At 32.0% G+C, this 25,754-nt stretch overlaps 2 protein-coding genes and 1 long non-coding RNA gene across 3 annotated transcripts in view; 2 read left to right on the forward strand and 1 right to left on the reverse strand.

The window, feature by feature from the left end:
* The window catches only part of LOC132919081 (acid sphingomyelinase-like phosphodiesterase 3a), a 221,045-nt gene that overhangs the window by 40,644 nt on the left and 154,647 nt on the right, over nt 1-25,754 (reverse strand). The gene's annotated exons all lie outside the window — the stretch shown is intronic.
* LOC132919082 (uncharacterized) lies at nt 15,230-16,629 on the forward strand. Its single transcript, XM_060980432.1, has 2 exons — nt 15,230-16,259; nt 16,332-16,629. Exons 1-2 carry the CDS (start codon nt 15,483-15,485, stop codon nt 16,386-16,388), a joined length of 834 nt encoding a protein of 277 aa, XP_060836415.1. The 5' UTR covers nt 15,230-15,482; the 3' UTR covers nt 16,389-16,629.
* Nucleotides 24,661-25,676, forward strand: LOC132919083 (uncharacterized). Its single transcript, XR_009660590.1, has 3 exons — nt 24,661-24,788; nt 24,991-25,120; nt 25,318-25,676. It is a non-coding gene; the product is annotated as an uncharacterized LOC132919083 (long non-coding RNA).

Raw genomic sequence — 25,754 nt, forward strand, 5'->3', positions numbered from 1 at the left:
ATTATGATACACATTTTTTGAAAAGTTATACTTATGAGTTACAACTTTTGAAGTTTTCTTTTTGTAAATTACAATTTTTAACTGTAAAATAGAGTAAGGTGGTCAAAAAAAACCTATAAAATGTTATCCCATTACCTCATTTATAGGTACTAAAATTGCAAATACTTAAAACTAATAAATTAACAAATCGTATAAACCTATAAATTACATTTTTATTTGAAATATTTCCAAAATATATTATTAATTTTTAAAGCGTGAAATAAAATATTTATGTTATCATTCAAAAAAAGTAAAAAAAAAAGGTATAACGTTTAAAAAATGAGAGAAATTTATTTTTAAAAAATCTGATATTTTTTTATCAGGTTAAATCATGTAAGAAAAAATATTTTTTTTTTCAATATTAAACTTTTAAAATAATAATTATATTACTTAAATCACAAGTAGTAACAAAAATAATATGTTTTTATAATATCTAGTTATTATCAAAGTATGATGGAAGTTTATTATCCAACCATGTACGGCTAATGTCTGCATGCAGTAATAAATTATTAACAGTTGGCATCTTTTAAAAATGCAAATATGTAATAAACAGATAAATGCAATGTGACTGTATAAACTCGAAATCAGATTTTCCACACGCTCGAAGCGCATATTACTCGAAAAATAAAATATGGACAAAACCGTTGAATATTATTACGGACGAGACGAATAATTTTCGTTCATTGTTTATTATTCGAATATTTACAACGGCGTTGCGGAAACAAACCTATTATTGCATTCGGGGGTATTAAACGTTTGAGTGGTGTACGCGCATGTGAAACGCAAACGGCAACGGCATTAACAAAGTTTGTCGTCGATTAATGTTTCCGGAAAGTTTTCGCAGGTCGCGAGTGTTACACCGCTAGCCGCGCCGTTTCGATTAGGAGGGAAATAAAAAAAAAAAAAACGGAAACCAAACGAAAAATATCGCCCGATGATTATATAACACTTTGATTTGTCCGAGATCGCGACCGGTGTATAATTTGTTTGTCACCGTCTCGTTGGAAGATAACCGTTGCCCAAGGTCGAGCTCCTCCTCCCCCGTCGACGAATACATTATACCAGCCGATATCGCGTAATATACGCGAAAATATGTGCGATCGTATAATATACAATACACCCCCACACCACCGACTGACCCACACAACCACACGCACGAGGTATAAAGAACTCATAAATTTGGTAACGGGCTTACTACTGTCACGAAACACGCGCGTCGCGTATAACCAGAAATGCATTTCTGCGGATTGTCATTGTACGTCGCAATGGTGATAAATGTTCGAGTGTGGTTCAATTTTGCGTATAATATATGTATTATTATATACGTATCCTTTTCTTTTATTTATTTATTTATTTTTTTTTTATCATTATTTTCGATTCAAGAGGTGTAGGCAATACCGGAATAGTCGTTTCACTAATAATACGTCGTGATTTCGGCGGTGACTGCATCCTTGAGTCTTTTTTATATTGTATAATAATAATATTATAATGATGTACATGACAGTTGATCAAACACACTCATCCCCATATTTTCATTGCTAATGATGAATCGTTTATATGTTGATTTTGATACGTTGATATTTTTCGAAAAATTATTTGTTAAACGATGTAAGGTAGATAGGGTACCGGAGATATAGTGTTCGCAGGACACTCCCTTAAGCAGTACAAAGAATCTCGAGGATTTTAAAAAACGGCCTTTAAGTATAAGTTTATTTAAAAATTCCGAAAATCACACTCGCATAACTACTTTATGTTGAAGGAAAAGCCAAAAGCTTTTTAGCCGTGTACGGCTGTATAGTAATGTTTTTTTACCGAAACGAATCAGTTTTACGTTGGATAACAATCAACGAGTTTTATGCCATGTAAATTATTGTAAAAAATGTAATGTCGTATGTCAATATATAATATGATATATACGCTATTGATTAAACGTCAAAATCACTACAACTGAAACTCGGTGTATACAACACGAATTACGTAACCGTCGAAAGTCCCTTTCGTTTTTTATCAGCCGTTTCGCGTTCGAGATCGGGGCAGGCCAATCGTCTGATTAGTTCACTGTTGGCGCTGCTCCGGCTACGCTATACAGCTGTATACATATTGTATAGTATTGTTGATTTTCGAAAACACTTAATTGTGTATTCGTTTTTCTTTCGGAAACATCGAGGCAAAGAACAACAACAACAACAACAATAATAATAACAGAATGAGTGAGGAGGGGTGAACGGCGTTGGATGTAGGAGTACTGCTACGCGAACCACTCGTAAAAATAAATAATCGAAAACTTTTTCGTGCCCATTATCGTGTAAACAATACGAAATATTTGGTCCACCCGCCGTCCGCCGATTTCTATGTATACAGACTGTACGGAGAGGTCCTGATAACGCGATATAACTATAATTGGGACACAAAAAAAACGATATACGAGTTTGGAGGGCAAACGATTTCGTCGGCGGCCGAGTGCACGTAAAATGTCGTTTAAAAATAATCACATTTCTATCTCTGTCTGCACAATTTCTTGGTCGCAGCATAACAAATTATCATATTGTTATTATTGCGCCCGATAAAAAACACAAACAGATGAATATTTTTGGGAGACGTCCCTTCCACTTGAACAACAAAGATATTCTCAACACCCCCGATATTATGATAATATCCATCGTCTTTGATTAAGACTCGAATATGAAAAAAAAAACATGTTATGACTTTTAACTGATGTTATAATTCCGTCCTTTACATTTATGAATTAATGGTACCTCTCTTAATCGATATTCTCTGATCTTGGATTTCGCCTCATACTTACCTTAAATTTCAATGTTTTGGGTTTCAGAAAGCGTAACACTAAAATATTGAATTCTGCCAACATTTTCTTTCTTTGTCTTTCGTTAGCCCCATATTTAAGTGCGGATTAATTGTTTTGCATTCTTATACTTGACCAAAGGTCAGCTGCGTATTGAATTGTGTAATTAATTACTCCCCCATATTGCTCACAAAGTATAAAGATTCCTGTCATGACAACTTTCTTTTACATTATATTTTAAAAATTAAAACCCATGTTTCTTGAAGTTTAGTCTCTGAAATAAATTTTATTACCTACTCTTCTACATCGTAAATTATCAAATTTCAACATTTTATTTTACATTTTTTTTTTTATTAATTATTTTGTTTACATTATGATTTTAAGTTAAATACTACTAATAATGATAATAACAATAACTTTATTACAAAATAACTGATGATATCCTAAAATATAATTCATTATTGTAATAGAGCAATAGTATACATGTCATAACATATTAGGTATATTCACCAGTAAATTAAGTGTATACAGTATACATATCGTTCCAATATTATAAATTATAATGTAATTAAATATTGTTGTTGAACTATATTTCACTCTCTGACGAGTCTATAATGAATACATTAGACATTATTTAATTTGCTTTATTGATAGTTACTCCAACACTTTCACACTGTTTAAACACAATATAATCATTATTCTACTCTATAAAATCTATAGTATAACTACTGTGATCAAATGGTTAAACAATAATTGATTACAAATTATTGTCCTGTTTAATAATATTGTATATAGTAATCTTAAATTAATTAGCTCACTTGCATGATTCGTGTTTTTTTTTTTGTCATTAATTTAATATTTTATATTCAAAGACTTAATAAGTAAAGAAAATTATTTCAAATACCTTTAATTACTTACAAGTTAATTAATATGTTTTTATACTTTGATCAAAAATTGGAATATTTAATAAATAACTATGCTATTAGATAACATAATGGATTAATAATAAATATAAAATGATTAGTTAGTGCTAACGTAAATGTATCCGTATTCCTAATTATTATAAAGCATTCCAGAGATTTTCCACCAAGTTATGTCCCCGGAAATTTCCTAACGGCTGCCCTTAACAATACAGAAATAGTTCGTCTGTTTTCAATCGAAGCTCGATAAAGTTGTTTTTTTTTTTAATAATACTCTCGGTCATTCGTTTCTCGAAGAGGAATCGGTTACATAATTATTATAGTTACACTGCGTTTGGTCAGGTTTCTTTTCAAAAGCACCAAACACGGTCGAGATAACTTCGAAAACTCCCCGAAAGCAACAATAGACATCGTTAAGGAAAATGCATTAAATAAAGATGATGTTATATTGTAAAATATAACGTCTTCAAAAATAATCCACGCTCCACTACCACCGGCACCATTTTAATTACGCCTACCGCGCTGACCGCGTTACGAGTTACGCGTTGCGATCGTTATGGTTTCCATTTTGACCGATTATCGTAATTATTATTTTCTGTTCGAGAAATGAAAAAAAAACACGAAGGCTATTATAACAACAGCGATACTAATAAAATTGAACGACTGGTTTTTTTTTTCTGTAAAAAAAAACTCATCAATTGCAGGTTTTTTTTATCATTATTATTGGTATTCAAAGTAATCGCGTACATTTGAACGACGCTTTACACAATAATGCGATATACAATGTTGACACGCGATACACCGTACGCGCTTCGTGAATATAAATCAAGAATATTACGTATTTCAAGTAGACCACCACGACAATAACGATATACCGTCTTCGTTTCTAATTGATTTCTCTCCGCACACTGCAGTGTGTGTACTACGGGATTGTGAGTATATTATTTTGATAAATGAAAAATTATATCGGTGTGTATGTTCGACGAGTGGATCGTCATAAAATCAGGTCGTTTGGCATTCGATCGACGCGCCGTTACGCGTACGTCGTGTATTAAGTGCAAACGTAGTAATACAAAACGCTAATAATTTCGGTGATTTCATTTAACACCGCTACCGCACGTGTACCTGCAGACTCAGTTCGCCGCGTTTCGACAAGAACCGTATCATTTCCATCTCGGTTCACCCGTCGCGGTTTCATTCAAGCCAACGCGCCTCAATACGCAGTTCCGACACGTTTCCGAATACTTAACGGTTGGCGGACTAAGGACTTAATAAATAATTAAGCGCGTATGCAAGTTCTTTAAGAATCGAATTTATTATATGTTATGCTCAATGCACTAGGCTTGACTAGTATTAAAAATAATTATAGTTGTCTGTGAGGGGTGTATTTAAAGCCGGTCTGAATAGTGTATAATGTAGATTTATATTATATTAAAATAAATAAAACAAACACTCGATGTGTGACTATGTTTTTCTGTTACGATCATAATTACCAGGATATTTTTGAACTGTGTACCCGAACTTGTTACATTTGGTTATTATAAAAAAAGCTAGAGAGGACAACGGTCTATTTGTAATTGATATTAGATCTCCTTAGATATCATAAGTTCGATTTTAATGAGTAATAGATGTAGGTAAGATAAATCAAGAAATTTTAACAAGTTAAACAATTTATCTTGTTGATTTTATTTCACAGTTTTGGATTCTGAGCAGAGCGATGAATGTATTGAATTTACAATGATGTATGTTTTTTTATTTTTTATTTTGTAGTTTGACTTTCAAAGCGTTGAAAATTATTTTTCTAGTTTCTGCGTTTACTTAGGTTTTATCCAAACATTTCTCCATTCATTATTCTATCCGACACATACTATATTGCTGATTTTGTACAGTTATCCATTACACATGACAAATAACAGTAATTGAATAGTCTTTGAAATAAGCCGAATCGTTATTTATTATCTGGTTCAATATTTCCCACTGCCTACTCAATATTTTTCTTTTCATCAATAACATTAACACAAGCATTGGATCGCATAAAAGATTTTTATTTGGTTTCGGGAATCTCGGGATGGATTTATTGCCCTTGAGGTAGGTTAATCACCCATAAATCAAACGGATTCACCTATATGGTATAGGAGAAAAAAATAATCGGCAACTACAAACCGACATTTATCATACGAGGTGTTTAAGATTCCGTATTCGTATTTATTTCAGATTGTAGCGGCACGAGACTAACTCATGGATGTTTTATTACTTGCAAACCTTCCGTAGCCAGGAGCTTGAAATTTATAAATCAAGTCAAAACCCACCGACGGACACGTGCGTACGTCTGGCGACGCATTCGAAACGTGTCTAATCCAAAGAGTTTATACGGCCACCGGACGAATACCGCAAGTCAAACGAGGGATTAATGTTATTACCGTTATTACACGAACGAATTTTACGAAAATTCCATACAGCACGTACCTATAGTCTTACAAGCTGATGTCAAATTCGGAGGAGAATACTCTAGGACATGATCCCCGAGTTCCTATACCTCAGTTACTATTGTACATATTGCATAATATTATATTTGCATTATATAAATTTAATATAAAATATGAAAAATCAGTAATCGTAATAAATGAGAAACAAGAAATTTTAATAAATTAAAATTTTGTTTATCTGCTATACAAATCTCGTTACAATAAATATGATATAGGAGATTTTTAAAAGATAAAATTGATTAGTTAAAATATTATTCTGAATCAGTAAATTAGATTGAACAATCGCATAATTTATTTTCAAAATCGAAATATGTAACCCATTATAAATTTCATGCGATCATACATTAGTATGTAAATTATTCATATACAAGATATGGAACGTGGTAGTAATAAACTGTAAACTTAGAATCACAAAATAATGGTAACTTAAAAAACACTGTTTGAACTAAGAATCTTAAATTATTCAATTATTTCCAAATTGGGCATTTGTTAAATAGAGAGCGGAAAATAACGTGCCATTTGGTTTTATGTCCACCTGTTGTTAAATTTCACAGCCAAGTATCAAATCTATAAACTTGTGAGGCATTAGTCAAATCTTTATTCATAAGTTAAATCTGGTGTTCTTTGAAATATTCAAAAACCGACCGCCGGATCACGATAAAATAATTTTAAATGGAAATTATATTATCTACAAGAGTGGTAGTGACTTTAGCGTTACACGAGAAACAGGATTTAATTATTTTTGAGTAAACCAAACGCGTTGTAGTATTACCCTAGTTAGTGAATACGTATATGATAAATTTTGATTTATGTTTACTTCAAAGGATCATTATTAAAACCTCTATTGAACATCGTCTTTGGTGTGCACATATAGAGAGACGATATCTTTTAATTAACTAATCACACTTTGAGGAGATTTAACAGGGTCTTATTGCATGTTATATATTGTATAGAAATACTTAACGAAAGTTGTACTAACAGAGTTTAACAAAAATTTTACAACATCTAACTAATATGCCGATAGCTATTATTATATAACTATATAGGTTTTCTAAAATTAGTTTGGCAGCAATAATTAATATTGCATAATATTTTAAAGAATAATATATTCTGAAATTTGGTAAAACAAACAATATACTTATACACTCGTCGGTTATTGTATATATTGTATAAATATGATTTTATTCTAATCTAAACTATTAATTTATTATTGACTTTTACGTTATTATCAAACTCTTTTTCAATTTTATTCTGAATTATCAATACACAATAGTTAAGTAATTGTCTATTTAACAAAAACAGAACTGCTAAATTTTATACGAACGTCCTTTTCAGATAATAATATTATGTTTATGGACAATACGCACTCGTTGCAACTGTTAGAATGTAACAATGTACGAAAACTCTTAATCGATTGTATTCTATACCGTTTCCGAAGTTTATCGACTGCACTTGTGGTATTTTCATTTATGAATATTAAATATATATATATATATATTATATTGGTTAAATGCTCGACCGGAAAACATACTGGGACTACTTACTATTACACAAATTGTAACTACACCATTTTCAGAATGTTACTATTGTGACTTTGAATGTAACGAAATTCAAAAGGATTCCTGCATTGGAATTTCCGTTTGTTGATGTATACAATGATTAAGTTTTCATTACATAAAACTGTACGGGCATTAAGAGAAGAGTTAGACGAGTGAATAGCACTATTACCGTTCCAAGCATAAAACGCTAATACGGCAAAACCTATGCCGATTGTATAAAAAATGTAGGTGTAAATAGAACGAATTGACTGAAAAAAATAAAACACACACACACATACACAAAATGCCGAAAATACAACGTGTGACAAAAATAAAACGACCAAAACGTATTAAACGGTAAATAAGAAATTTTGATAAATCGTTCGCGCGATATCGGCGAAAAAAAGAATCCATAAACGCGACTTATAACACAAGGCATTTATGATCCAATATGAAAACACAATATCTCCACAGAATGTTGAATAACCGAAATATTTCACCAAAAAAACAGAAATTCCAAATACCCGAAAGTATTTATATAGCTTGGTTGACATTGTTGAAATATAATTATATACAATTAACCGAGCACATAAATAAATATAATATTATAATCTATACAGTAACATTTATAAGTAGTTATAATCGCTGTAGTATGGATAATTGTTGAGTCAATCGATGCAATTTAATGATAGAACACGCCTTTAATTTTATTACACAAAGCTAAAATCAATGTGGAGAATAAATAACGCTATTATGATGAAAAAAAAAATTATAACATGCATTATACACAATATTATTGTTTTCACTTATAAACTAAAATTTATTCAGTATTAATATCCACTTTTATATTGTCCGTTATATCAAGTGGGTGCTACTCACACAATTTAAATAAAAAAAAAACTTACTATGGGATTTATAATGTTATTTGTACTTCGTGTATCTACTATATTATACATTTTAATTTATTATGTATGTACAACTAATACAAAAATACAAACAACAATAATAATAAAACAAATGTTTCTCTGATTAATTATTGTTATCAAAATGGTAAAAATATTTTGCCTTTTAAGATCTAAATTATCTATTAGAAAAATGATTTGTTAAAAATATCAAAACTAAAATCTCTCCAACAAATAACCACACCATACAATCAAAGGAATAATACGCAATTATTAATAAGCTTTTCATTTTGTATACAAAACCAAACACTACATACGAATTTTAACAATTGAAATGTTTCTGATGAGTCTAAATAACTTATCTCTGATTCCACAAAAAACTTTGCTATCTGCAAAATCCTTTCATACCCAATCTAGCGAATATCCACATCTTCTCGGGTAATCCTTCTCGGAAAAACCCAAAATGAAACTGAAACAGAGATTTCCTACACTAATCCTTCGACTTATTTATTATTATTAGTATTTCCTTTTTTTTCTTTTCTTCTTAACTATAAATAAATAACAAATTCAAAAGCTATACAACTTTAACTAATAAATAGCCTTTGTATTGTTCAAAACTTTGAAAATAATTCAAATTCTATAATATACTCAGGATGTTGTTTATTTTGCTATACAATATCAATGTATAAATATTATAATATATATATATATATATATATTGTAATTAAAATGTAAACATTATAATATTATACATGGATTAATTATACGACCGGAAATTTATTTTACATTAATGCAAAAGTTAAAATCTCAAATATATAACCGTTTGAAGGAAATATCATTTTTTGAAGAAAACTGAACATACATATTTTCTTATAGAACTTGTTTATATTCATAAACGTTGGGTTGATTTTCAAAAATTTCTTTAAATTCCAAGTCGTTCAATGAACGTCAGAAAACTAAGTAAGTAGTTCGTTTCATGTGTCACAAACATTTCAACGAATTTTTTACTTTCATCATATAACAATGCACGTACTTTTATCATTTCCTAAGACTCGTAACTCCGGTTGTTACAAAGTTCGAAAAGTTATCGCACGAAGTTTTAAATTGCTGTACTTTTGGCTCCCCGTCACACTATCGGTGATACATTAATGCAAGGTAGAGCGCGATATGAGAAACAACAGACATTATTAATCATCAATGACTCGCGTCAGAATATAATTTAAATTTTAGAACCAACCAACATCGCAGTTGTACGGATGTCGGTGTTGAAACTAAATTTCATCTGAAATGGCGGTAACAGGATGAATAATATACTTGCCAAGACGGTACTCCATAATTATTCCAGTGCGGGTTAAACCATTATCACCATCATATCGGTGAACTACGGTGTTGCAGTAAATCACAATGACGGTCATAATTATTACGACACATTTTCACCAAATTTTACGGAATAAGAAAAGTAGTGTGTGTTACATTGTAAGAAGTTTTTCATGTATTTATTTAAGTTTTAAATGTTTTGTAGTAATTTTGATTCGTTGTATTAATGGCATTTATACCATTCATATTTCAACATAATTGCATTGCCTAACTATTTTACCTAATTATGGTTATAATAAATGTGCTTGTTAATTTTAGTGAATTTCTCAAATACTGTGATTTTAAACAAATATTTATTAGAATTTTAGTTATTCTTCTTCAGATTAATCATAGATATATCACAGTGTCAGCCAATCTTGATGTATACATAACATTTTGTTCCCTACCTCTTAATAATTACATTTATTAAAATTTTAGTTTAATAAATAAATTAACAAATCATAAATAACTGATTCTTAAAGATAATTATTCAATTTTCTTTCTTCAAGTTAATATAAATTTTTTTATTTTTTAAAAACTTACATGATTTATATTTATAAAATAACTAGATTTATTTTAAAGTACTTTGATGTATTTTAGAAATATAATAAATATATGAGATAATATTAAGTTGAAATACGTTTTGTTCAAAAATTCAAATAAAATTAATGATGTAGATACGACATGCAAATTATATTTATATACATAAATAATAATATTGCACAATATTATAGTCTATACTACGACAATATATAATAGTTATGTAGATATTTAAATTATTTAAATAATCAGTTAAGAATAATTAAATTTTGAAATTAACATACTTTGTTATCATTTTATTAACAACTAGTACAGAGTAAGACTATATAATAATATTACATTATATAAGATGTAAAATTTCTTCATAAATTAAAATAATGTAAGCACAATAATAGCACACACACACACACACACACACGCACAAATATCTGTATATATAATATTTATTCATAAAATAAGAAAGTAAAGTAGTATTGTGCCCCCTCTGGGGGTGCCAAATTTCTTGTAGACATGAGTCTAGCGGATTATACAGAAAAAGAAACAATAAATAATATATATAAAAATGTATTATATACAATTTTAGATTCTTCTCAGTCCAATACACAAATTTATGCAGATGCTTCCAAAACCAACCCAGGTGTTTCATTGTGGAATCGATAAAAACGAGAAAGCTAACAAAGTAGCTTGGTAGAAAATAACTAACACTATAACAAAATACGCACCTATTCCTTACATATTGACATCTATAGGAACACGTTAGCACTTATTGTACCAATTTATGGGAACGTTTACTAGGTAAATAAAAATTACAAAAAAAATCTAAAATACTACTATAATATACAAGCCAATCTCAAAGATAAAGTAATTAAAACAGACTACTTATTATAGGTTACTGAAATATGTCCAATGGCCATTTTATACGAAAAGAAGAACTTACACTGTGCTTTACTTGTGGAGAACCTCATTTAATCAACCACTTCCTTGTGTTTTTTCAAAACCATGTGAAAACTAAAATCAGCCTAGGAATACTCGACAGCATCTTTAATGCCTTTAGCTCAATCGAAGAAAACATAAACAAAAGCATCCCATTACTCAAACATATTGATATGTACAACTTAATCAAGAAAAATTAATGAATTTGACCATACGTAGTGTTAATATTTAACATTTTTGTAAGCTTATTAATCCAAGTTGTTGCAGTTAAGCTATGAATAAAAAAAAAATGCTTCGTGTACTATTTAGAAGAAATGTCTTCTAAATAATTTTTTTACATTTTTATTAAATTACATTTTTGTAGTATATGGCATTATAATTGTAGTTTGATAAAACATGCTATTATGTATTAATTATTATTTATGAATATTTTCAAATTTATAATTTTTAAATATGTAATTTATTCAAGAATAAGACATAAGCGAAATACAACAATGTTAAATATCTAAGATGAATCATATATACACGATTTACTAAATAACTTTGACGGATCTAGAAATTACAATTGACAAGAAGTGAACTTTTTGCTTAAAATAACTATACTTAAGTTGCAGACAAATATCTCATAACCTCTAATATTTACGTTATGATAAAACTTATTGAAATTCATGCTAAATAGATATTAAAACTGATGGAAGTATCTAATAATAGTTGCCACATTTAATAGAAGTAAAATAAAGATAACATAATCAGATTAATCATAGGATATTTTTGTATTGAAAAAATATAAATATATATATTTAAAAATATGGTATTAGATAGCGTGTGAACTAAAAGTGACGTCTCATGTTAATATTGAGAATAATACTATTATACATATCTGAATATATAAATGCAAAGAACAAGTTATTAGATCTTATCACAATACTATTAAAGTTTTAATAATCTTCATATAACTTTTCGACCTGTTTCTAAATACATAATATACGAGTACATTATATATAATGATTTATGTTATGTATTATAATTTTGGTGGTTAATACGAAACAGAGTTCCAACTTAAAGAATTAAAAATGAATAAAATAAACTTTATATTATATTATTTTGATTGATGGAAATTTGCTTTACGTTTCACGTACACACACACACACACACACATATATATATTATTTTATTAACTTATGGTATGTGGTTGTGGACTTGTGTGGTTAAAAATTCAGAACAACGTGTGGTGAAATCAATTGTATTTCGACTTTTGTATTAACGACATTGGCGGGAATATTGTTGAATTTTGGACGATTTAAGAAAAAATATATATACGAACACTACAAATATTAAAAAAATAAAAATAAATAAAAGCACGAAAGTAGTGGCGTTGAATATTGTATTCTTTTTCGTGGAAAAAAAATCATATATTTACCGAACATGTTTCCATCTTATGACGATTGACGAATCATTATAATTTACACTAAGCAGATAGGTCACGATTATTATATTTTTTTATCACGTACGCCGTCGATAAAAATTATATATTTTACAAATTAAAACCAATACTGACAATTTAATTTAACAATAAAATAATTTATATATATATATATTCAAATATAATAATACAACTAAAGTAAAAAAAAAACGCCTGAACAATTATTGTATTTTAATATTTTTTTATCACTTTTTTTGTTATTCACAGAGAATGATTTGATGATTATATTGATTATATGTTTAGTATAAAACGTTTTGGGGTCGTGGTACAAATGTTTGCCATCTTTTATGAGCGAACTATAGCTTAAAATATTTATACAAAATGCAATTTCAAGAAAAAAAACTTATTATTTTGAAAAAGATTTTTCTCATTTAATCGGTTTAGTTAAATATAAGTTGTTTGTATTTTAGTATTTGAAACGATATTTTTAAATTGAAATGTTTATTAATTTATGTATTACAAAATCAATTATTTTAATTAATGTTTATAATGAAGTAGAATGATATGTGTTATTCACGTATAAATGTAAATAATAAAAAAAATAACTAAATTAATTCACGCATACATTAAAAAAATAAAACTAATGTAAATAATAAAAAAAATAACTAAATTAATTCACGCATACATTAAAAAAATAAAACTAATCGAAACGAGCCTTTAATATTATTAAATAGCCGTTTAAGTGGGTTTCATTCATGATGTACGAATGTTGTACAATGTTTATTTCAATTAATATTTAGTATTCAGTCAATTTTTATAACATATTATTATGAATATTTTTATGACAAATTTATTTTGGAAACATGGATCAGATTTTTTTTTTGATATGGTGACAAATTGTTAGAAACTTCTAACGGTTGAATAATAGAATATCTTATTCTGTTATAGATTTAATGGGTTCTCATATAGCTATTGAACTTAATTTAATAAAATATTAATTGTGAACAGTAGTATGAAATGGCCGGTTCTGGCCCCCTCTCCGCTTCACCATCCCGCCCTCCTCTGTGAACCCTAAACCCCGCTCTGTGAACCCTAAACGTTCCCCCTCCCCCAAGTTCCCGGCCTATGCGCGTCACAGAACCCCAGTCCCCTCCCCCAAGTCCCCGGCCTGTTTACGTCACCGAACCCACCCCCTCCCCCCAAGTCCCAGCCTGTGTACGTCACTGAACCCCCCAAGTTCCCGGCCTGTGCGCGTCACAGAACCCCAGTCCCCTCCCCCAAGTCCCCGGCCTGTGTACGTCACTGAACCCCCAAGTTCCCGGCCTATGCGCGTCACAGAACCCCAGAACACCAAGTTCCCGGCCAGTGTGCGTCACAGAACCCCAGAACGTACGTCACGCGGATGTCCCCGGCCTCGGACCGCCTGCGGCCGGCCGCCGCCGCCGGACCGCCCACCCATTATATATATATATACTCTTTATAGTATAGTATATACTATTCATATACTATGTATATATATATATATATACCTATATAGTATAGTATAGTATATACTTTGCATATACTATGTATATACCCTATATAGTATAGTATATACTTTTCATATACTATGTATATACCCTATATAGTATAGTATATACTTTTCATATACTATGTATATACCCTATATAGTATAGTATATACTTTTCATATACTATGTATATATACCCTATATAGTATAGTATATACCCTATATAGTATAGTATATACTTTTCATATACTATGTATATACACTTATTATATATACGCGTCATCATCATGGCGGGTCAGTTGTATATGGTATAGTATATACTATGTATATACTCTATATAGTATAGTATATATACTATGTATATACCCTATATATATAGTATAGTATAGTATATACTTTTCATATACTATGTATATATATACCCTATATAGTATAGTATATACTTTTAATATACTATGTATATATACCCTATATAGTATAGTATATACTTTTCATATACTATGTATATACCCTATATAGTATAGTATATACTTTTCATATACTATGTATATACCCTATATAGTATAGTATATACTTTTTACCCCGCCCTGACTTCCCGGCCCATGCATATCACGGGGTACCGCCCATTCCTCGCACGTGGCTTCCCCACCCATCTAATATATATATATATATTAGAATAGTATAGTTTATACTTTATATATATATATAATTAAATATATTTATTTTATCATTGGAATGGAATGTGTTTATCAGGACGCCTATACGTATATATACTATAGAATATGCTTAATATACAGATTTTATTGATAATATACTTATATTTTAGTTTATACTTCGAAAGATATTGGCGCGTTCCGCGGGGGTGTGGACGATCTATTAACTAAGATAATTATTTAACCGCATCGTGACACGCTTGTTAGAATAAAATATGTAACCACAGATCATTGCAAGTGTAGCTGCTTAACGTTCAACAAGTGTGTGTTTTGTTTCGTTCTTTAAGTTAAATCTCGTTTTTTTATTATTAATTTAATACAAATGACTCAACTCGGCGTCGAACTAGCCGATGCAAATATGTCGCGTCCACACAATGCACAGTCACCAACCGATTTAATCGATACATCTAATTTTACCATAGACTTTACCGGCCGCAAGTCTATCAACATCGGACTCGATCCGTCTAATGATTTCAATGTTTCAATACAAATAATAACACCATCACGGTTCGTATGCTTGTCAACTGATTTTTTACGTCGTATTTACTCGTTGATGGGGAATATTCTATCGATAATATCTGACCCGCCGGTTAAAAGTCGCGAAAGGCTTTTCCTCAAAGATGAAACTATTACACTGTCCAAGACGAGTCATCGCGGCGATAATATGCTGGCAGTCGAATCTCATCACCAACAAGGATGTCGCGTATTATTGAGTAGACGAAATCTACTAAAGCTTCAAGACATGCAATGGATTATCAACGAAACGGTTGCATTGAAATCTAACATTATACGTGACGCGGTGATCGGACAAACCGATCTTGTCGCAACATATTTAAACGCTAATGTGCACGTGGAAAAAACATCGACCGTTGAAGAAATTATCGCAATCGTACACAATATCCATAACGATTTGGCTACAATGAACATTGTCGCAAAAAATGAAAACAATTTTACAAACCAGATAAAATTGTTTGCATACAAACAACTCGCTCAGCGTTGGTTTAAGAAAATGCATGAAAACGGTAAAGACTGTATAAACGATGCTGACGGTGACGGCGGCGGCGGCGGCGGCGGCGGCGGTGACGATATCGATGATTGGGTAATATTATATATTACTTTATTATATATTATTATATCATACATTATAATACAACGCGCATTATTTTTACAGCCCATTTCACTCAAGACGATCGATGGATCGACGGTGTTCTCTTATACAAACTATTGATGTGTATAGCTGCTTCCCACTCACCCGTCGGTCAAGGATAGGAAAAATAGCTGATTAAACGCATTATAATATATATATATGTATTGTAAACATTGATTATATTGTGACATAACATAACGTTCGTGATGTATATATATATTATTCATATTATCATAAAATACGATTTATATACATCATACATTATTAATATTACTATATTTTATTATAATATTATATTATATTATAGAAAAAAAATAACAAAACAAAACGCATTATATTTATTAATATTATTAGTTTATTCATCCATAAAGTATACCTAATTATAAATATTGGATATCGTATATCGCATATTACATATTATTATTATTATTATTATAAAATAATAGTGTACATTTTAAAGAAAAACAAAAAAAAAAAAAACAAAAAAACAAACATGAATGGATACATATAGGTATATTATAATATACAATATGTATTAGTATTATAGTTTTCTCACTTCCCCCCGTAAACGGATTGTATTGAACGATGCGATCGTGTATGATTAAGCAGTAGGCTGCTGTATTGGCTGGGAAATTATTAGCTGCTTCTATTTCAACGCGTAAATCGATGCTTGAAGTTTTGGCGTCATCATTTTGGCGTGAACAATCTATGCAGATAAATGGACCCAACTCTTTGTATTTTTCTCTCGTCAGACACGGTTGAGCGTTAAATCGTTCGTAATAATGTTTTTGGAAATCGGCATAATTTTGATAGAACATCGTGAACAGATTTTTATCGAAACTTTCGTTGAAATCTTCGTACGGGTATTCGACCGAATTAATATATGCTTTAACGTTCGTCAACGAGCACGTATCGTAATCAACGTTATAACCGTCTGATACGGTGCCCGGCGAGTTCGTGAGAAAAGCGATTATTATACACCTAGGTCTTTCTACTTGTGAACATGTTTTCACCATCCAAGAGTGTTTGTTCGTCTGCGGCAGATTTGGATACTCGCAAAGCTCCCAATTTCTAAAAGCGCAATTTATATTTTTTTTGCTATCGACGATTTTCAATAATTTTAATCTCTCCCGATCGTCGACTTTAATAACAGGTATTTTCCATAGCACTCGCGTTAGTTGTACTTTGACTTTTTTCACCAAGGCCTTAACCGTCTCGGTGTTCACGTCTCCTCCAATCACGCTAGTAAAATGTAACGAACTCAAATCCGACATCGATCTATTCAATATCAACTGTTGGCTACAATTCACAAGTATTCGCTTGTAGTCCTCGCAGAAGCCGAAAACATGCTTTAACGGTATACATCCACTGAACGAGCCGTCTTTAACGAAATTAGCATTGTGGTCAGTGATATCCCAAGCAGCGTTTTGTAAGATATTCGCGTCGGCAGGCGAATACGAACAATATCCTTTCATCGCGCTAGTTATCCCAGGTTTTTTAACCCGTTGTACTTCGGTAGAGTTGATCTCGTATTTCATTTCGTTAAACAAATTCGTTAGGCCGTTGTGCGCTAAACTTATTTCTGTTTTAAGTTCATCGGGCTTCGTTATTTTACCCTCAATATAGATAAAACTATCGCTCGGTAACGTATGTGCATCACGGTTTTGAATTGCTATACGGATTTCATCGCCATTATTCAACGCACTCGTGGAAAACGGTAAAAAAGAATGCACAAACATTTCTCGAATAGGCGATTCGTTTACATATGCACCGCCCACGTCTAAGAACGATTTATCCATAGTGTTTATATTGTAAAATAAAAATTAACGGATAAAAAAAATAACTACTTTTTTGCGATTAAGCGTAAAAATTTTCGATTATCGAGTGTTAACGATTTATTTTTATTATTATTATTATTATTATTTTTTTTTTTTTTAATATTATTACTATTAACTTTTTTATGGGCGGCAGCGGCGGCGGTGTTGATGTGTTGTAGTGTGTGTCTGTTGGCAGTTGCGGCTTTAATGAGTGCATTACTATTGTCCGTAGTATATTTATTGAAATTAAATTTCAAACCCATTTTTTATAAGCAGTCTGATATTCACGGCTTCGCCACGGAAATTAATTAACTTCCCGTTTTGATCGGTCAGCGAAACTCGAATGAAATCAATCGTATTTGTTTTCAGTTTATATAACACGCTATACTTTGGTATTTCAACTATTTTATAGCCCGGCGGTACGATCGGATAAAATTCGTGTATCGCATGCGATTGCCGTCCGTTGTCGAATGAGCCTGCGGCCAAGTTACATTCGACTTTTATCGTGTTGACGTTCATAATTTTCACCACGCGATCGGACTCATGTCTATGATTTCGGGGTAAAATACGTTTATCGAAACCCAATAACGGCGCAATGCTATCTTCGACGTTCAAATCGATATCACTATTACAATGCATGGTACATTTCAATGTGCTGCTATTAGTTGACAAATTAAAAAAATTCACCCCTATGTCCTTCAGAAGTTCGCGTATTTTGGTTTCCAAAACAATTATTTCATAGCATCCAGTAGGTATTTTAATTTTAGTGGGCAGCGGATGGTTGCTGTGGATAACATGTAGAGTATCACATCCAGTTTCGACGTTAGGAATGGAATTGTATGTCTGCATACTTAGAAGCCCGATTTCCGATTTATCTCCCACTTCTATGGGCGGAAAAAAATGACATTCTAACTCGGAGCTGTTTCCACTCAGCGATAGTGTTTGAGACGGCATGATGTTGACGATGATGACGACGACGACGACGACGATAATATTATTTTATATTTTAATAATAATATTATAAAATAATAATGATAATGCAATAATGTAATATTATTGTTTTTCGGTTAAAAATTTCAAACATAAATGTCCACAGTTGAAAGTATTGTATGCTTGTTGTCGTTCATAATTATATTCGATAACACAGCCTTTAAAATATTTCACTAATTGCGGCGGTGGACGGAGATTACCGTAACTATCGTAATAAAAAACTGTTTTTCCGATTTTTTTATAACATACCCAATGCGTGCCTTTATTTTTTTCAAAGTCAAGGTTAACGACCGCACATTCCATGCGTATAGGTCCGGCAGCGGGCAACCTGTCTATGCAATATACACCTCTGAAATGACGTATTTTCTTAAATTTAGCGTATTTTACAATTTCAAAATCATAAAGAGCGCGGTTGGGTAAAATTAGTTTTTTGATATCGACGATTTTCTATTAGTTTTCGATTTCCCCGATTTGTGCGTTCTTGACGGTGATTTTTTATTTTTTATTTTTTTCAATGATATTTTCTTCTTCTTTCTTGTCACAGTCTTTTTCATGCGTTTAGCACCAGATTTCCGAATAATAGTGTACGAGCTCCCGCTTTTATGCGGATTTAGATACACGCCTTTACCTAATTGTATAGGCGATCCGCCGTTTGACCTAATACTACGTATCGTCTTAACTATGTTAGACACCCCGCCGGCCAGCGTGCCCAAAGCCGAAAGTCCCGCTAATATAGGGATTAGCGCTAACGAACCACCAGTTTTAGGGACTTTGATCACACGAGGCAGTTTATTTTTTTTTTTTTTTTTTTTTCGTTTGAGGGCCCCTGCTTGCTTTCACGTGTTTTCGCGCTACGCACACCGTCGATTTAATTAATTTTCCCATATTCTGTGTCACCGGACACGTTTCGATCGATTTTTTTAACGCTTTCTTACATACGCCAACAATATTGCCGAACCCGCATCCGCTGCCGATTTTACGTTTAGCCTTCATACCAGTAGTTACAAGCCACGCGGCGGCCTTTTCTTTGTAATCAGCGTCTTTCGCGCGCACTCTGTTCCAAGCACGTTCTTCCAATATACTGTCGGCCGCACTGCGTGCAGTTAAAGAATTACTTTTATCGTACGCGATATCGTGATCTCTGCACGCCGAATCTAGACCGTTTATTCCGGTCTGTCCGAGAGCAAGTCTTCTCTCTAAGTTAGTTCCCGGTCCGCAGTACTGATAACCCGGCAGATGTAATTCAACTGGTAAACTATTTATTATAGCGTTCAACAGCCCTGTACCGCTATTGGACTTGATCTTTGGACGTGACAACATTATATGAGCGCTTCGTACGGTCGACGCGCGTATTTATATACATAAAATGCGATTCATCAGACAAGACATAAAACTCAAAGTGGATAATATCGATCCGTTATCGTTATGTAATAGTGATGTCGAGAAGCTACCGCCTAAGCACGGACCGTTGTTTCCAAATTCTATCAGGGCGTTGATTGTAGGTCCGTCGGGATGCGGGAAAACAAATCTTATTTTCACGTTATTGGTTCACGAAAATGGAATTAAATTTGAAAATGTATACATTTATTCGAAAACACTACATCAGGCTAAATATATCATGTTAGGCAAGATTTTATGCGATGTGCCGGGTATTAATTTATTTAAATTCAATGACAACGACACGGTGATACCGCCCGAAAAAGCTCTACCAAGCTCGGTCTTTCTATTTGACGATATCGCGACAGAGAACCATGGAATTATTAGATCGTATTTCATGAGATGCCGGCATAATCTAATAGATGTGTGTTATTTGGCTCAATCGTATTCGCGCGTACCGAAACAATTGATTCGCGACAACGCCAATTTTATAGTGTTGTTTAAACAAGACGAAATTAATTTAAAACACGTTTACGACGAACATTGCTCGGGTGATATCAAATACAGCGAGTTTAAAGATTTTTGCATGACGTGTTGGCGCGGAGGCAGATTTGAATTCGTCGTTATAAGCAGTGAACACGAACGTGATAACGGTCGATATAGACACGGATTCGATACATATGTTATTATATAATAAGCTGGTATGTCGAAATTTATCGCATTACCCGGAAATCATGGGAAAGGTAAACAACTTGCCATCGGCGACACCATCACCGACATTATTGGCAGATATTATTCAAGCAAGAATAAATATTAAAAAAAAATATGACGCGTTGAAAACTGGACGATTTGAAACGGAATCACTAATAAATAATACATTCAGTTCTATTATCGATCCACTTAATAAAATACGTAGTAATATCGATACCCCCCGCACACATTCATCACCACACCAGTTCAAACCACCACCACCACCACCACCCCTTCCTACACAAACACCACCAAGGTCGACATCGTCACCCTGCACGTCGTCGCTGTCGCCGTCTTCGCCGTCATCGCTATCGGATGTTGACAAAAGACATTCTATCACCCCGACGTCACCGCCCACGGCGTATAATTTGAATGAACTGTTCCGCGATTGGACTAAATGTGAATTAGATAAAATATACGGACCTCGAAAATTAACCGATGACACATTTGTTCTGGGTAACAAGGAAATTAAATTTATCGATAACAGAATTCATATCAAAGATGATGACTACACATATTCAATAACATCGGGACTTATTGACTTATTATTTTCCAAGTCCCCGGCGTCGGATAAATACACGAATACAGATTTAAAAACATATAAACAGATTTTAATTCAAACATCTGCACACAAAACGACAGACGGTACACGTATTCGCAGCTCTATAGGAGCAAAATATATGAATATAATCTCAAGACTGTTTAAGATCGGCGGCGGTGACAAGTCTGGAAGTGGTATAAATATGCGATTGCAAAAACATAATATTGTTTATTGGAACGATCCCAACGAGCTGGTCGACAGATTGCGTCTATTGTATTCGTCTCTCGCGGCGGGTAATACAGGGGTACGCAACGAGATAATTTCGATTTGCGAAGAGTTGGTCGAGGCTAAAATATTGAAAAATATACCTAATGTCTAAGCACGCGATCGCGGCTGAACTTCACGGAGCGGCCAGGAGAACATACCCACGACGTCGTGTCATTGTTTACGGAAAAAACGATTTATTTCAAGCAGATCTCGTGGACATGCAACAATATTCTAACGTGAATAAAGGGTATAAATATATACTATGTGTTATCGATTGTTTTACTAAATACGCGTGGGCAGTCGCGTTAAAGTCCAAGAAAGGCGAAGAAGTCTCGGCGGCTGCAAATAAAATTTTCGCACAAAATAGCCCTAATCTATTGCACGTCGATCGCGGACGCGAGTTTTACAATAAACATTTCGAAGCTTTAGTGAAAAAATACAATATAAAAATGTACAGTACGTTCAGCGTGCTCAAGGCGTCTATTGTAGAACGATTCAATCGCACGCTAAAAGAACGAATGTTTAAACAATTTACCGGTAGAGGTTCGCGCGTTTGGACGACTATTTTACCGTCATTAATCGACGACTATAATAAGTCGGTTCATCGAACGATCGGGATGACGCCGGTACAGGCCGACGCGGACCCGACTCGGGTAAAATTGATTCGAGTTATGGAAAATAATAAAAAAATAAAATTTGGCGTGGGCGATAAAGTCCGCATTAGCGTATACAAAGGAGTTTTCACCAAAGGATATTTACCCAATTGGTCTACGGAAATATTTACAATCATCAAAGTGAATAGAACAACGCCGAGCACATTTATCCTACAAGACTATGCTGGTAGTCCGATAGCCGGCGGGTTTTATGCCGAAGAAATACGTAAAACAAAACTACCCGACGATTATCTGGTGGAAAAAGTAATCCGCACCAGGGGACGGCGTGCATTCGTTCGTTGGCTTGGTTTTACAGACGAACATAATAGTTGGATAAATAAGGACGATCTTAAAATATAAATATAGTTAACGCGATACCATGGATGTGTTCGGTGGTTCGCCGGCTAGTCGGTTGGATAAAAGAATCGCTGACATTAGCGAAAAGTTTACTGAAGAAATCGATTCACATGTTATTTTAATCGAGATGAATAATACAAAAATCGCCGCACTCGAAGAGAAATGTATGAAAGAACTAAGTTTACATGCTAATTTAATAGAGACAAATTATAAAAAAATCTCTACGCTTAATGAAAAGGCTCGGGTTAATGAAATGAAAATAGTTCACCTAGAATCGGCATTCGTGTCGATAGTCGATAAATATTTTTTAGAAAATAATATTAAAATCGCTGATTCTATAAACGCCGTAGAGATTATAAACAAAAATATTGTAGAATTAAAAGCCGCCTTAGCCCAGACGAATGCCGGAATACTTATTCTCGAAAAAAGAATCGCAGATGTATTGATTGTTAATTGATCAGTTATAATTTAGCGTCCTCCCCGGTAAGACGTTAATAATATATATATTATATAAACACGAGCGCAGTAACTTGAACGATGGCGTCAGCTATTCTAGACATTCAGTGCATAATGGGTGCGAATTTTAAATATTTGATAAAAGAAATGTCTATAGTGGACGTACACAGTCGCGCTAGCCAACATTGGATTTTCAAACACACCCAAACACCGCATACGGCTAAAAGCAGAGCCGTGAACATGTGGCTGTATCGTAACTACCATCAACTGTCTATGGATTGTGGAGACGTACAGTATTCTGAAATCGATAGGATTTTAAAATCACTGCATTTTAAATGCATTTACGTGAAAGGCGAAGAAAAAAGGCAAATAATTCAAGACTTCATTCCTCAAGTTGATGTAATCGATATGGGGGCTGATTTAGACTGTCCGCGACTCAACCAACTTCATGTTAATATTAATAATAATAATAATAATAATAATAATGTTAATCGTATGAAAAATTGTAAACTATCATTTCCGTGCTGTATATACCATATGGATTTAGATCACTCACAATGTACGTATAACAGAATTTTCGCGTTACAGAGGTGGTTTATAAATAATGTATAAAATAATATTATATATCGTGTTTAATTTTATACATAATAATAATGTTGTATGTATATAATATATATGTATCATGCTTAATTTTTTTCATATAATAATATTATATTTTCAAAATAAAATACTTACATATTATATTATTTTCTTGCGACGTTTTTATTTAAAATATATTATGAATGTTTATGTTTACTATATAATATAATATATATATATATATATATAATGAGCGGATGGTATATCATATTATTATTCTCACGCCATGAGAGATGAATGCATTTAGCATTAGAGACTGCGTATATACATAAGGAATGTAAAATCGATAAACGAATCTCACAGTCATCATCAATAATACACAATGATTTTTTCAATATAAACAGCATTTTCTTGCAACGTTTTTATTTAAAATATATGAATGTTTATAATGTTTACTATATATATAATATATAATAATAATAATATTTTCGGTGAAATATTTACACACCAGGGATCGTTGAGGGTGACTAGTATTATGTGGTGCTATACCAAATAGTGGGAGGTATTGATTTTGTTAATAATGAGTTAATTGTATATCACTCCAGCGGATCAGTATTCAGTTGTCTCCAACAATCGTCTAAGGCAGTACATCTGAATATTTTAATTATATTCGCTCCAGTTATACTTATAAAAAGTAAGTTTTATTTTATTTCTGTTCTGTTCTATTCTATAATAATTATTAATATAACCGAACGAAGGTTTAACCAACTTATTAGTTTTCAACATACAATTATTTTCGAATGAAATAATAATATTATAAAATTATAATCAATTAAAATAAAATTTCAAAAACTAAATTTTAATATTAAAGTTTATAATACTTATTTATTATCTAGATCCGAATTGTTATCACATCAGCGACAACAATAATAACGACAACAACAACAACAACAACAACAACAACAACAACAACAACAACAACAACAACAACGAGAACGAGAACAATATATTCAATTTATACAAAACGTAAGTTTTCTTAAATCTTGTTTTAGCATTATATTTTATACATAAAAATTGTATGTGTTGTGTGCGAGACGTGAGTGTGTGTGTGTGTGTGTGTTGTCCTCTTAATAATAATAATAATAATAATAATAATAATAATAAACGGTTATTATATAATGGACTATAAGTGATTTGATGATTAATTAATTTTTATTTTACAGTTATTCAAAAAATGAATTTACTTAAGTCCCTCAAGGAACAGTCGGAAGTTCGTAACCTTTCAATTGATGATTTAGTCATCGATATCGAATATAAGATACAATCAATGAAAAAGATGGAAACCGCATTTGGAATGACAGTATCCTGCACGCTGGAAGATCCGGTAATGGGGGGCACTATTAATGTTTTTTTACCAAAATCGGTGAACGTCACCTCTGAAGAGGCGGTCAGTTATAATTTGGGGGAAGTGCCCCCCATCAATTTAATTTTTAAAGGAAAAAACAAAAATAAATTCGTTATCAAATTTGTATAAAGTTTTTGTTTTTTAAATATTATATTCATAATAATGCTATTTTAAATATTTTTGTCATGTTCTTTTTTTTTTTTTTTTTTTTTGTTTTATGCTCAATATGCTTATAGGTTTAATACTGTTTGAAAT

The sequence above is a fragment of the Rhopalosiphum padi genome, chromosome 2, assembly GCF_020882245.1.
Source record: "Rhopalosiphum padi isolate XX-2018 chromosome 2, ASM2088224v1, whole genome shotgun sequence".
Taxonomy (NCBI): Eukaryota; Metazoa; Arthropoda; class Insecta; order Hemiptera; family Aphididae; genus Rhopalosiphum; species Rhopalosiphum padi.

Bases quoted from the DNA above. Each gene is read 5' to 3' on its own strand.
- LOC132919082 (XM_060980432.1), top strand. From the start codon at position 15,483: ATGACTCAACTCGGCGTCGAACTAGCCGATGCAAATATGTCGCGTCCA. The intron at 16,260-16,331 runs GTAATATTATAT...TTATTTTTACAG, and splicing joins GTGACGATATCGATGATTGG to CCCATTTCACTCAAGACGAT.